The 15,279-nt window shown below is 31.9% G+C and overlaps 2 protein-coding genes across 2 annotated transcripts in view; both read left to right on the top strand.

The window, feature by feature from the left end:
- The window catches only part of LOC117908962 (putative disease resistance protein RGA4), an 86,694-nt gene extending 74,454 nt beyond the window's left edge, over positions 1–12,240 (top strand). Inside the window, exons 7-11 of the mRNA XM_034822827.1 lie at positions 9,594–9,673; positions 9,763–9,830; positions 9,919–10,151; positions 10,754–10,961; positions 11,955–12,240. The gene's annotated coding sequence lies outside the window, so the exon portion shown is untranslated. The remainder of the gene's footprint in view (positions 1–9,593; positions 9,674–9,762; positions 9,831–9,918; positions 10,152–10,753; positions 10,962–11,954) is intronic.
- LOC117908963 (putative disease resistance protein RGA3) lies at positions 3,871–14,518 on the top strand. The gene is made up of 4 exons (XM_034822828.1): positions 3,871–7,512; positions 7,667–7,748; positions 7,835–8,034; positions 14,487–14,518. The coding sequence occupies exons 1-2, from the start codon at positions 3,928–3,930 to the stop codon at positions 7,685–7,687; spliced, it is 3,606 nt and encodes a 1,201-aa protein (XP_034678719.1). The 5' UTR covers positions 3,871–3,927; the 3' UTR covers positions 7,688–7,748; positions 7,835–8,034; positions 14,487–14,518.
- The last annotated feature ends 761 nt before the right edge of the window (positions 14,519–15,279 follow it).

The following is a 15,279-nucleotide window of genomic DNA, read 5'->3' on the forward strand; positions in this document are numbered from 1 at the left end:
TGCAGCCAAAGTACGCTCTCACTCTCATTTTGTTTATTTATTCGTTATCATGATTTGTTTTTAATCTATGATCTTTTTCGTATTCATTGATTTTCTAGTTAATTGTTATATTAGTTTCACCTTATTTAGTGGAGACCCATTTTTCAGGGGCTTAGAGGGGTGTTACGGTCTTTACCGTACTTTCCCAATAAGTAACCTGACCCTTGAACCCGACTTTGGTCTTCCATAGAATGTCTTTTTCAAATAAGGAGTCAAATTTAGGGTTTTCTTTCTTATTTTGTTTTCCCTTAAAAATAAAACAAAAATAAGTGGCAACTCCAAGTCTTTTCTAAAAATCATTTTTTTTTTCAAATAAAAAAAACGAGTTTCACTATCGAGTGGGAACGCATCTTGCGAAAATGCAAGATCCACACATCCCCTTCCATTCCTTCATACCCGATGAAATCCAAATAAATTGCCTGCCCATTTTTTCATTCATGCTTTCAACCTCTTTTCTAATATTTAAAATTGATAAATATAAAAAATCTCCACATGATATTGCCCACTTTGTCATGGAATTGAGAACAATAATAAATCACAATTTTCACACAAATGAAAGTCGTATACTTTTTTGTTGTAAGAAATAATATTGTGTAAGGAAGCATTAATGTAAACATATTGAAGGAAAAACATAAAAAATAAAACAAATCACACAAAAGATATATAGGTTTATCTCCACTCTGAACCATGAATTCTTTTGATCCATTAGATGTTTTTCACTTTGGGTGTTTCTTACTCCTCTCATAATTTTTTCCCATCATAATTTAGAATATTTATAAAGATATTTCTACTAACTTTCCTTATTTTATAATGAATTTAATTACAATCACATCTAAAGTTAGAAAATATTCATAACTTTATTATATTCTAGATGTTTTTCACTTTGGGTGTTTTTTACTTATCTCATAATTTTCTCCCTTTCATAATTTAGAATATTTATAGAAATATTTCTACTAACTTTCTTTATTCTATAAGGAATTTAGTTACAATCACATCTAAAGTTAGAAAATATTCATAACTTTATGATATTCTAAATAGGAATTTAAGACACCTTCGTAACAAATAATTATTTAAATTTATTTTTTCCACACATTATACATTTCAATTTTTCAATAACAATTTCAGCACAAATAATTATTTTTAGATTTCTCTTTTTAAATTTTAACAACATTAATAATTGAATATTTCATCCAAATAAAAAAATAGTGAAATTAAGAAAAATAAATAAATTAGTCTCATAAATATATAATAATTTTTCATAAAAATTATGAATTAATAATCCAACCAGAGCTATGGGGCCACATGTTATATATATTGAGAATCTACATGTTATAAAAAATGGATTTAAAATTTAAAATTATTTCAACATGTTTCTTCGAACTCATGGTATATATTTTTCTTATTTATATAAAAATTAAATAGTTCAAAAATATATGGTTCCAAATTATATAATTATTTTAATTAATTTTGGTAATATTTGATTTTGTTTTTTTAATGATAAACGAAATATGATCAAATGCATAAACCACTGAAGTATACTATGCATTTTATATAAAGTTTTTTTATATTAGTACCCATGTGAACTGATCATAAGAAACTGGGCACCATCAAAACTGTACATCTGGATACTGAGGATCACCAGAACAGATATAACAAATGTTTATATTTTCTATAATGTCACATGGGACTTAGGATAGTTCTTGGTAGATAAGTTAATTGACTTGGAATCTTAACTTAATCTATAATTAAAAAAATGGATAAATTAATTAATTTAAGAATAGTAACGGTCCATATTTTGTCAGACCACATGGGAGTTAGAATATTTTAAAGTGAACATGTTCACAGATTTATAGCCCTTACCTGATATATAATATAAAGTGGACAACTTGTCCATCGAATCCGCAAATTATATTATAATGGTCTACTGTAATATGCCTGACTTGGCATCCCTCATATGGGCCATGCCATGGGAGAAAATTCTTTCCTTTGTAAAAGAAGGGTTGTGCAACAAATGAATGTTGTGTCTTTGCCTTTTGAACTGATTTTTATTGCCCCAACCCGACTTAACTCAGCCATCATATAATCAATCTGAACTCAACCTAAGTTAAATAATTTCAATTCGAGTTGAGTACATCAGATGGGAAGTCAGGTTGGGTCATCCTTTTGGTTGATGTATTTCAAGGTCGCACTGAGCTTGGGTTGGCCTACTTGCCGAGTTGCAACCCTATATAAATTGTTTTAGAAAAATCGCAATTTTGACGATTTAGACTTTATTTTATAGCTTTTTTTTTTTAAATATTTAAAAAAAAATAGTTTTTAAGAACAGTTTTCAAAAATTGTTCTCCGATGCTTTTTAGAACAAAAGTCTATTTGGAACCTAAAATTGTTTTTAATCTGTTTTTAATATTTTTAAATGTGTTTTATAAATAATTTTTAATCCATAGCTTTATTTTTAATCATTATATATATATATATATATATATATATATATATATATATATATGTAAACACCATATTTTTTTTATTATCTATTTTCTAATAATAGAAAATAGAAAATAATTTTTTATTGTTAAATGCATTTTAAAATTCTTTTATTCTAAAAAACAAAAATTGTTCTTGAAAACAATTGCAGGGCATTAATGCAAAGTCGCCCAACCATCCCCTTCCATTCCTTCATACCCAATGAAATCCAAATAAATCGCCCTTTTTCATTCATGCTTCCAATGTCTTTTCTAATATTTAAAATTGATAAATATAAAATCTCTCCATATGATATTGCCCACTTTGTCATAGAATTGAGAATAATGATAAATCACAATTTTCACACAAATGAAAGTTGTATACTTTTTTTTTTGTAAGGAATAATATTGTGTAAGGAAGCATTAATATAAACATATTAAAGGAAAAACACAAAAAATAAAACAAATCATATAAAAGATATATAAGGTTTATCTTCACTTTGAATCATGAATCCTTTCGATCTATTAGATGTTTTCACTTTGGGTGTTTTTTGCTCTTCTCATAATTTTTTTCCTTTATAATTTAGAATATTTATAAAGATATTTCTACTAATTTTCCTTATTTTATAAGGAATTTAATTACAATCACATCTAAAGTTAGAAAATATTCATAACTTTATGATATTCTAAATAGAAATTTAAGACATCTTCCTAACAAATAATCATTTAAATTTATTTTTTTCACACATTATACATTTCAAATTTTCAATAAAAATTTCCACATAAATAATTATTTTTAGATTTCTCTTTTTAAATTTTAACAACATTAATAATTGAATATTTCATCCAAATAAAAAATAGTGAAATTAAGAAAAATTAAAATAAGAAAAGTTTTTTTTATATTAGTACCCATGTGAACTGATCATAAGAAACTGGGGACTATCAAAACTGTATATCTGGATGCTGAGGATCAACAAAACAGATATAATAAAAAATGTTCATATTTTCTATAGTGTCACATGGGACTTAGGATGGTTCTTGGTATATACGTTAATTGATTTGGAATCTTAATTAACCTAATCTATAATTAAAAAATGGATAAATTAATTAATTTAAGAATAGTAACGGTCCATTTTTTGTCAGGCCACTTGGGAGTTACCTGATATATAATATAAAGTGGACAAGTTGGAGCATGCTTCCCAGAGTGATTTATAAATTATTGAAAATTAATGAATGAGAGAACATGTAGATGGCATGACTTGTCCACCGAATCCACATTATTAATCAATACCCATGTGACCTGGCCTATCCCATCCACCCCTATAAAGATATCTCTTACTTTGTTCTCTGTTCTCTCACAATTCCCTCAGCTTCTCATCTTGTACGTGCTGTATTTTCTTGGCTTTCTGCTACTTTGAGTTGTTCCGAAATGGCTGACCAAATTCCATTCGGTGTTGTGGAGCACATTTTGACTAAGTTGGGGTCCAAGGCGTTTCAAGAAATTGGATCCACGTATGGTGTTCCAAAGGAGATGACCAAGCTCAATGGGAAACTGGGCACCATCAAGGCTGTGCTTTTGGATGCTGAGGAGAAGCAGCAGCAGCAGAGCAATCGTGCAGTCAAAGATTGGGTCCGGAGGCTCACAGGCGTTGTGTATGACGCAGATGACTTGCTGGATGACTATGCAACCCATTATCTGAAGCGAGGAGGGTTGGCAAGGCAGGTCAGTGACTTCTTCTCATCTGAAAATCAAGTTGCTTTTCGTTTAAACATGAGTCATAGACTCGAAGATATCAAAGAAAGGCTAGATGATGTTGCAAACGACATCCCCATGTTAAATCTCATTCCACGGGACATAGTACTACACACACGGGAAGAGAATAGTGGGAGAGAAACCCACTCATTCTTGTTGCCGTCTGAAATTGTAGGAAGAGAAGAAAATAAAGAGGAGATAATAAGGAAGCTGTCATCTAACAAAGAAGAAATTCTTTCCGTTGTTGCCATTGTTGGCTTTGGGGGATTGGGTAAGACCACCCTAACTCAATTGGTATACAATGACGAAAGAGTAAAACATTTTGAGCATAAGACATGGGTTTGCATTTCTGATGATTCTGGTGATGGTCTTGACGTCAAACTGTGGGTCAAAAAGATTTCAAAATCTATGGGAGTTCAGGATGTGGAGAGTCTGACCTTGGATGGTTTGAAAGACAAGCTTCACGAAAAAATAAGTCAAAAGAAGTACTTGTTAGTACTTGATGATGTTTGGAACGAAAATCCTGGAAAATGGTATGAAGTGAAAAAATTGTTGATGGTTGGTGCTAAAGGTAGTAAAATTATAGTAACCACCCGAAAACTTAATGTTGCATCCATTATGGAAGATAAGTCTCCCGTTAGTTTGAAAGGTCTAGGAGAAAAGGAGTCTTGGGCTTTATTTTCAAAATTTGCATTTAGAGAACAGGAGATTTTGAAGCCAGAAATTGTAGAAATTGGAGAAGAAATTGCAAAAATGTGCAAGGGAGTTCCTCTCGTTATTAAGTCTTTAGCAATGATATTGCAGTCTGAAAGAGAACCGGGGCAGTGGTTGTCTATTAGAAACAATAAAAATTTGCTGTCACTTGGAGATGAAAATGAGAATGTTCTAGGGGTGCTGAAATTAAGTTATGATAATTTGTCAACTCATTTGAGACAATGTTTTACATATTGTGCTTTATTTCCAAAAGACTGTGAGATTGAGAAAAAGTCGTTGGTACAACTATGGATAGCACAAGGTTATATTCAATCTTCAAATGATAATAATGAGCAATTAGAGGATATAGGGGATCAATATGTTGAGGAATTATTGTCAAGGTCATTGTTGGAGAAGGCGGGAACCAATCATTTTAAAATGCATGACCTTATACATGATCTTGCACAATCAATTGTAGGATCTGAGATCCTTATTTTAAGAAGGGATGTAAATAACATTTCAGAAGAAGTTCGTCATGTATCATTGTTTGAAGAGAAAAATCCTATGATAAAGTTTCTAAAGGGAAAACCTATAAGGACCTTTCTAAACCTCTGTATATATTTTGATGAAGAAAATACAATTGTAAATTCATTTTTTCCGAGTTTTATGTGTTTACGTGCATTGAGTTTTAGTTGTATGTGTGTAGAGAAGGTGCCAAAGTGTTTAGGCAAATTGAGTCATTTAAGGTATCTTGATCTTTCCTACAACAATTTTGAGGTACTTCCAAAAGCTATTACAAGGTTAAAGAATTTGCAAACACTAAAACTTGAAGGGTGTTCGGATTTGAAAAGATTTCCAAAAAATTTTGGGGAACTAATCAATCTTAAACACTTGGAGAATGATGAGTGTGATGAATGGACTCATATGCCACGTGGAATGGGAAAGTTGACTTTACTTCAAAGTCTACCATTGTTTGTTGTTGGGAATGAGACAGGGAAGATAAGGAATCACAAAATTGGTAGCTTGATTGAGTTGGAAAGCCTGAACCATCTAAGAGGAGGGTTATGCATACGTAATCTTCAAAACGTGAGGGATGTTGAACTGGTATCCAGGGGGGAAATTTTGAAAGGAAAACAATATCTTCAGTCCTTGAGATTGCAATGGTATCGGCGGGGCCAAGATGGGGGGTATGAGGGTCATAAGTCAGTGATGGAAGGCCTTCAACCACACCCACACCTAAAGCATATCTTTATAGAAGGTTATGGAGGTACGGAGTTTCCAAGTTGGATGATGAATGATGGGTTGGGTTCCCTGTTTCCCTACCTAATTAAAATTGAAATTTCGGGATGTTCAAGATGCAAAATTCTGCCACCCTTTTCTCAACTCCCTTCTCTCAAGTCTTTGAAGCTTCATATCATGAAAGAACTGGTGGAGTTAAACGAGGGTTCATTAACAACGCCACTCTTCCCATCTCTTGAATCGCTCAAACTCATTAACATGCCAAAGTTGAAGGAATTGTGGAGGATGGACTTACTAGCAGAGGGGGGTCCTTCATTTTCTCATCTTTCTAAATTAAAGATCAGATATTGCAATAACTTGGCATCCTTGGAACTGCATTCATCTCCTTCTCTTTCTCAATTAGAGATCAGAAATTGCTATAACTTGGCATCCTTGGAACTGCATTCATCTCCTTCTCTTTCTCAATTAGAGATCAGAAATTGCCATAACTTGGCATCCTTGGAACTGCATTCATCTCCTTCTCTTTCTCAATTAGAGATCAGAAATTGCCATAACTTGGCATCCTTGGAACTGCCGTCATCTCTTTGTCTTTCTCAATTAGAGATCAGAAATTGCCCTAACTTGGCATCCTTGGAACTGCATTCTTCTCCTTGTCTTTCTCAATTAGAGATCATCGATTGCCATAACTTGGCATCCTTGGAACTGCATTCTTCTCCTTCTCTTTCTCAATTAATGATCAGAAATTGCCATAACTTGGCATCCTTGGAACTGCATTCTTCTCCTTGTCTTTCTCAATTAATGATCATCGATTGCCATAACTTGTCATTCTTAGAACTGCATTCTTCTCCTTCTCTTTCTCAATTAAAGATCATAAAATGCCCTAACTTGGCATCCTTAAATGCGGCATCATTACCTCGTCTTGAGGAACTAAGCCTGCGTGGAGTCAGAGCAGAGGTACTGAGGCAGTTCATGTTTGTCTCTGCTTCTTCTTCATTGAAGTCTCTGGGTATATGGGAGATTGATGGTATGATATCTCTCCCAGAGGAGCCGCTTCAATTTGTTTCCACTCTCGAAATTCTCTACATTGTTAAGTGCTCTGGTTTGGCAACACTACTACACTGGATGGGCAGCCTTTCCTCGCTTACGGAACTTTTTATTTATGACTGCTCTGAATTGACATCACTGCCAGAAGAGATCTATTCCCTTAAAAAACTGCAGACATTTTATTTCTGTGATTATCCACACCTAGAGGAAACAGGTAAAGACCGGGCCAAGATTGCTCATATCCGACGTGTTCGTTTCAAGTGTGATTCCTATATGCTAATGAAGGTAAGTCCGAAATCCCTAACCTTTCTTCCCATTTTTATTATTTAAGAATCAAAATACTATGTTTCCATTTTATTATTGTGTTTTCATTGTATCCCTGGCACCTCATGTGTTTGTTTTTACTGCTCACATTAATAATTTTGAAATTTTTTTCCAGCGTGGACGCGCTTTCCGATGATGTGCACTAAACTAACCATTTTACTTGGAGTTGTACACTAAGAGTTTGACGAAATACTGAGGTCTGATATGATAACTCTCAATCTTAAACGTTGTTTTGTGTTTGGAACGTTACTACACTTGATACATACCCTCACCTCACTTACAGAGCTTGGAAATCGTGGCTGCCCTGAATCCACGTCACTGTCAGAATATATGTTCCCTCAAAAACCTGCAGACACTAAATAATCTGCATCTGTTCACAGAAAGATGCTGAAGGAAAGGTGAAGACTAACCCAAGATTGCTCATATGCCACAAATTGATATCATACATCCATGAAGATTGAACTGATACACAATGCCTTTCAGGTCCGAAATCCCTTACTTTTCTTCTCATTTTCTATGACTTCATTTTCATTATCTTACTTTTAAAACGCTCTGTTTTCATTTGTTTTGGTAGTTCTTTGTATTTGTGCCTTACTTGTTTGATTAAATGCTTACTTCAGTTAAGTTTGAAAATTTTTACTTCTTCAAATTATTTTACTATAAGTGTTTTGCATTCTAAGAGTTTGAGGAAATACTGAGCTCTAATATAACTAGTAGAGTCCATCGTTCCTAAGAAGCTTACCATCGCCTAATGCCCAAAGGATCCCGAAAGGAGACAACTTTGGATTGGCTTGAAGATTTCACATGGTCCAAAAATTTGTATTTACTAGATGCCTGATACAAAAAGTAGTTAAAATTTAGCCATTAATGTAACTTTTTTATTAGAGAAATAATTGCCAAACAAATGCAAAATAGAAAATGGTGTTAATGAATTCAGTACTTCATCTATGTTGCAGTTTAGCAGCTTTTGTTAGATAAAGAGTATGAGGTTGGGTTTATCATGTTACCATTCCAAATATTCTTAAAAAAATCATCAAGGCTTTGTTTGGTTTCTTGAAAATTTGAGGGAAAAAATAGAGAGAAAAAGTGGAAGGAAAAAAAAAAGTGGAAGTCAATAAATTATTTTTATATTATACTTTAAACTCATTTCACTTTTTTTAACTCTTTGATTTAAAGATTAAATAATTTGAAAATGTATAAATTTCTAATTAATCTTAATTATATTTGATTTTCTTTGGTATTTTCCATAGGACAATTAAACTTGAGAAAATTATTTTCCTTAACATTATTTTCTTAGTACTTTTCGGGAACCAAACATAAACCTAAATGTTCTAGTTTAGTTTAGCAGCTTCATCAAATTAGATAGACAACCTCACATCTCTTATTTAGCTGAAGTGCTATGTTAGTTAATGTTTTGTCTCTACTTCTTCATTGAAGTTTATCTATTGGATGCACAGATGATATGATCCAAACTCAAATTGAACACTACTCTTGTTTTGCAACATTACTGCATTGGAAAGGCAACTTGGACTCACTTATAGACCTACCTATTGGTGACTGCATTGAATTGACATCACCTTGGAAGAGATGTGTTCCACATGGAAAATCTTTCATTATATGCACCTACTTGCAAGATACCAAAAGGAAACAGGTGAATACTTGCCTAAGAATACAGAGGGCCACACTTGATGAAGGTTTCATCAGTAAGGAGAACCATTTCAAGTATGAAATCCTCCATTCTCATTTTCTAATGACTTCATTTTTGTTCAATATCCATTTGAAATTATTTAAGTTCATTTTCTTTAGATATTATATTTTCTTGCTTGCTCAATAATTTCATTCAAGTAAGTTGTTTGGATATCACATTTTCTTTGGGTTTTTTTTTTCTTTTTAGAATAATTTCAAAATGTCATTTTTAACTATTCACAAAATTTGATCATAGTTGAGTGATTAAAATTCAAGTTTATTCTTATTATCATTAGTAGTTATTTGATATATTCGCTTGCAAATACAAAAATAAGACTAACAAGTAATGTGCATAGAGTTTGTAGAAGAGAAGAAAGATTTGATCCAAGATATTCCTAAAGATCGAAAACTTTCAAAGCCACCCAAGATCCCATAGGTTGAATTCGGATTCATTCAGTTTACAGTCCATTAATTCTACTCATATCATCTTTGTTATGTTACAATTTGCCTTTACTTGTTATGCAGCCTACCTTAATAATTTGGGGAGACTAAGATAAGGTATTCCTAGTAGAACTGGCTCACAAATTGAAAAGGTAAACTTGTATCACCTACCTACATGCCTACAACAATACAAACACTAGCTCATGTCTTTCTCACTATTGAAATTGTTATTGCGTGCAGGCATTTCAAGTGAGGAGGCCCAACTTGTGATCATAGAGCATACTTTTATTATAGAGAAGCCCAAGGAAATATTTAAGCACTTGAAATCCTTTCTCATTGATTTGCTTCCACCTCCCAAGCAACACCTAGAACCACTCACACTATGACGAAGTTAAAAGGAACTAATGCAACATTCTCAATATATTAGAATATATCGAAGGAAGGGTGGCCACATATGAAGACCCTATTCCAAGGTCAAATTTTAGATTTTTGTGTTTTTCCTATCACTATTCCTATACTATTACCAGTGCACCTTATTTGTCAAGATGATTAAAAGGGAATTCTCTAGGATAACTAGTGTCTCAAGTGATCTTGAGGTTCATAAATTTTTGGTTTCCACAAGATAGGTGCCAACTATTTTTATTTTTTTTACACCCATGCAATATTCTAGTCATCTATTAACAAGGGCTAAAATTTCTTGTAGAGAATAGAATAAAGAACTAAATTACATGCAAATAGGACATTATTATTCTATTTACAAGAAAGGGCCAAAAATTGTTGAGGGCCATCAAGCACATTGTTCCTAAAATAATAGCATCCATGTCGTTGAGCAAAAGTTTTTTTATATTGGCACCTCATATGTTTGTTTAAATGCTCACATCAATACCTTTGAAAATATTTTCCAGATTTTCAACAAATTGTAATGTTGTGCACTAAACTAATCATTTTACTTGGAGTTCTACATTCTAAGAGTTTGAGAAAAAACTAAGGTCTGATATGACAACTCTCAATCTTAAATGTTGTTTTGTGTTTGGAATATTACTGCTCTTGATAGATGCCCTCACCTCCATTACAGAACTTGGAATTCATGGCTACCCTGAATTGACATCCTTGCTAGAAGATATGTTCCCTCAAAAGCTTGCAGACACTAAACAATTTGCATCTTTTCACACTTAGAGGAAAGCTGCTGAAAGGAAAAGTGAAGACTAACCAAAGATTGCTCATATCCCACAAATTGATATCATACATCCATGAAGATTGAACTGATACAGAATGCCTTTCAGGTCCGAAATCCCTAACTTTTCTTCTTATTTTCTATGACTTCATTTTTATTATCTTACATTCAAAAATCTTCTGTTTTCATTTGTTTTGGTAGTTCTTTTTATTTGCACCTTATTTGTTTTATTAAATGCTTACTCCAGTAAGTTTCAAAATTTTTACATCTTCAAATCATTTTGCTTGAGTGTTTTGCATTCTAAGAGTTTGAGGAAATACTGAGCTTTAATATAAATAGTATTGGTCATAGAGTCTTCCTTTCTTAAGAAGCTTACCATTGACCTAATGGCCAAAGGATCCCAAAAGGAAACGGCTTTGGGTTGGCTTGAAAATTTCACATGGTCCAAACATTCATATTTACTAGATGGCCGATACAAAAGAAAATTTTCCCTCTTTTCAATTTAACCATTGATGTAGTCTAAATGTTTTATTAGAGCAATAATTGTCGAGTAAATGCAAAATAGAAAATGGTGTTAATGAATTCAGTACTTCATCTATGTTTTAGATTTGTAGTTTAGCAGCTTCTATTGATAATGAGTGTGAGGTTGGCTTTATCATGTCAGTGTTCCAAATATTCTTAAAAAAAATCATTTAAGCTCTGTTTGGTTCTTAGAAAATTTAAGGGAAAATGTGAGGAAAACAAAATAGAGAAGAAAAGTGGAAGGAAAAAAAAGTGAAAGTCAATGAATTATTTTTGTATGCTACTTCAAACTCACTTCACTTTTTTTAACTCTTCAATATAAAGATTAAATCATTTGAAAAATGTGTAAATTTCTAATTAATTTTAATTATATTTGATTTTCTTTGGTATTTTCCAAAAGACAACCAAATATGAGAAAATCATTTTCCTTAACATTTTTTTTCTTAGTACTTCTAGGGAACCAAACATAACCTAAATGTTTTAGTTTAGTAGTTTCATCAAATGAGATAGACAACCTCACATCTCTTAGTGAGCTGAGGTGCTATGTCAATTAATGCTTTGTCTCTACTCTTCATTGAAGTCTCTATCTATTGGATGCACAAATGATATGATCCAAACTCAAATTGAACACTATTCTTGTTTTGCAACATTACTGCACTCGAAAGGCAACTTCAACTCACTTATAGACCTTCCTATTGGTGATTGCACTAAATCGACATCACTTTGGAAGAGATGTGTTTCACACAGAAAATCTTTCATTATATGCACCTACTCGCGAGATACCAAAGGGAAACAGGTGAATACTTGCCCAAGAATACAAAGGTCATACTTGGTGAAGGTTCCGTTAATAAGGAGAACCATTTCAAGTATGGAATTCTCATTTCTTCTCATTTTCTTATGACTTCATTTTTATTCAATATCTATATGAAATTATTTATGTTCATTTTCTTTAGATATTACATTTTTTTGCTTTCTCAATAATTTCATTCAAGTTCTTTTGGATATCACATTTTCTTTGGTGTTTTTTTTAGAATAATTCAAAATGTCTTTTTTAACGGTTCACAAAATTTGATCATAGTTGAGTGATTAAAATTCAAGTTTATTATTATTATTATTATTATTATTATTGGTTATTTGATATATTTGTTTTCTTATACAGATAAAAGACTGGCAGCTAATGTGCATAGAATTTGTAGAAGAGAATAAAGATTTGATCTAAGTTATTTCTAATAGGTTGAGGAATTCATTCTTGTAAAAATTGAGTGTTAAAGCCTTCAAGAGGTTTGAATCTTGAAGAAATTATGTAAGAGCCCATTGGAGCCAGAATCCAAGTGTAAAGGAGATTGGAAGCTTGGTTGAAGCTTCAAGTTAGTGAAACCCTCACTTGTTAGGAGATTGAGGAGAGTGGACGTAGGCAAGGAAATGCCGAACCACTATAAAATCCAAGTTTAAATTCTCTAACTCTATCTCTTTATTTTTTTATTATATTGTACTTGAATTTGTTGTGTTGAAAAAGTTTTTGAAAAACCCAATTCACCCTCCTCTTGGGTGTTTTTCTCATTTAAGCATAGTCTTTATTTTCTCACACTTGAAATCCTTTCTCATTAATTTGCTTCCACCTCATAAGCAACCCTCGAAACCACTTACACCATGACAAGGTGAAAAGAAACTAATGCAGCATTCTCAATATATAAGAAGATATCAAAGGAAGGTTGGCCACATATAAGGACCCTGTTTCTAAGGTAGAATTTTAGATTTTTGTGTTTTTCCTATCACTATTCCTATACTATTACCAGTGCACCTTATTTGTCAAGATGATTAAAAGGGAATTCCCTAGGATAACTAGTGTCTCAAGTGATCTTGAGGTTCATAAATTTTTGGTTTCCACAAGATAGGTGCCAACTATATTTTTTTTTTTTTACACCCATGCAATATTCTAGTCATCTATTAACAAGGGCTAAAATTTCTTGTAGAGAATAGAATAAAGAACTAAATTACATGAAAATAGGACATTATTATTCTATTTACAAGTAAGGGCCAAAAATTGTTGAGGGTCATCAAGCACATTGTTCCTAAAATAATAGCATCCATGAAGATTGAACTGATACATAATGCCTTTCAGGTTCGAAATCCCTAACTTTTCTTCTTATTTTCTATGACTTCATTTTTATTATCTTACATTCAAAAATTCTCTGTTTTCATTTGTTTTGGTAGTTCTTTTTATTTGCACCTTATTTGTTTTATTAAATGCTTACTCTAGTAAGTTTGAAAATTTTTACATCTTCAAATCATTTTGCTTGAGTGTTTTGCATTCTAAGAGTTTGAGGAAATATTGAACTCTAATATAAATAGTATTGGTCATAGAGTCTTCCTTTCTTAAGAAGCTTACCATTAACCTAATGGCCAAAGGATCCCAAAAGGAAACAACTTTGGGTTGGCTTGAAGATTTCACATGGTCCAAACATTCGTATTTACTAGATGCCTGATACAAAAGAAATTTTGCTCTCTTTTCAATTTAGCCATTGATGTAGTCTAAATGTTTTATTAGAGCAATAATTGTCCAGTAAATGCAAAATAGAGAATGGTGTTAATGAATTCAGTACTTCATCTATGTTGTAGACTTGTAGTTTAGCAGCTTCTGTTGATAATGAGTGTGGGGTTGGCTTTATCATGTTACTGTTCCAAATATTCTTAAAAAAAAATCATTTAAGCTTTGTTTGGTCTTAGAAAATTTGAGGGAAAATGTGAGGAAAATAAAATAGAGAGGAAAAGTGGAAGGAAAAAAAAGTGAAAGTCAATAAATTATTTTTATATGCTACTTCAAACTCACTTCACTCTTTTTAACTCTTCAATATAAATTTCTAATTAATTTTAATTATATTTGATTTTCTTTGGTATTTTCCAAAAGACAATCAAATATGAGAAAATCATTTTCCTTAACATTTTTTTTTCTTAGTACTTTTAGGGAACCAAACATAACCTAAATGTTTTAGTTTAGTAGTTTCATCAAATTAGATAGACAACCTCACATCTCTTAGTGAGCTAAGGTGCTGTGTCAATTAATGCTTTGTCTCTACTTCTTCATTGAAGTCTCTATTTATTGGATGCATAGATGATATGATCCAAACTCAAATTGAACGCTACTCTTGTTTTGCAACATTACTGCACTCGAAAGGCAACTTTAACTCACTTATAGACCTTCTTATTGGTGATTGCACTAAATCGACACCACTTTGGAAGAGATGTGTTCCACATAGAAAATCTTTCATTATATGCACCTACTCGCAAGATACCAAAGGGAAACAGGTGAATACTTGCCCAGGAATACAAAGGCCATACTTAGTGAAGGTTCCATCAATAAGGAGAACCATTTCAAGTATGGAATTCTCATTTCTTCTCATTTTCTTATGGCTTCATTTTTATTCAATATCTATATGAAATTATTTATGTTCATTTTCTTTAGATATCACATTTTTTTGTTTTCTCAATAATTTCATTCAAGTTCTTTGGATATCACATTTTCTTTGGTGTTTTTTTTAGAATAATTCAAAATGTCTTTTTTAACGATTCACAAAATTTGATCACAGTTGAGTGATTAAAATTCAAGTTTATTATTATTATTATTATTATTATTATTATTATTATTATTATTGGTTATTTGATATATTTGTTTTCTAATACAGACAAAATACTAGCAGCTAATGTGCATAGAATTTGTAGATAGAATTTGTAGAAGAGAATAAAAATTTGATCTAAGCTATTCCTAAAGACCAGAAACTTTTAGAGCTACCCAAGATCTAACAGGTTGAATTTTGATTCACTTAGTTTACAATCCACTAATTATCCTTATGTCATTTTTGTTATGTTACAAATTGCCTTTACTTGTTATGCAACCTATCTTAATA

This window comes from Vitis riparia, chromosome 19 (assembly GCF_004353265.1).
Source record: "Vitis riparia cultivar Riparia Gloire de Montpellier isolate 1030 chromosome 19, EGFV_Vit.rip_1.0, whole genome shotgun sequence".
Lineage (NCBI taxonomy): Eukaryota > Viridiplantae > Streptophyta > Magnoliopsida > Vitales > Vitaceae > Vitis > Vitis riparia.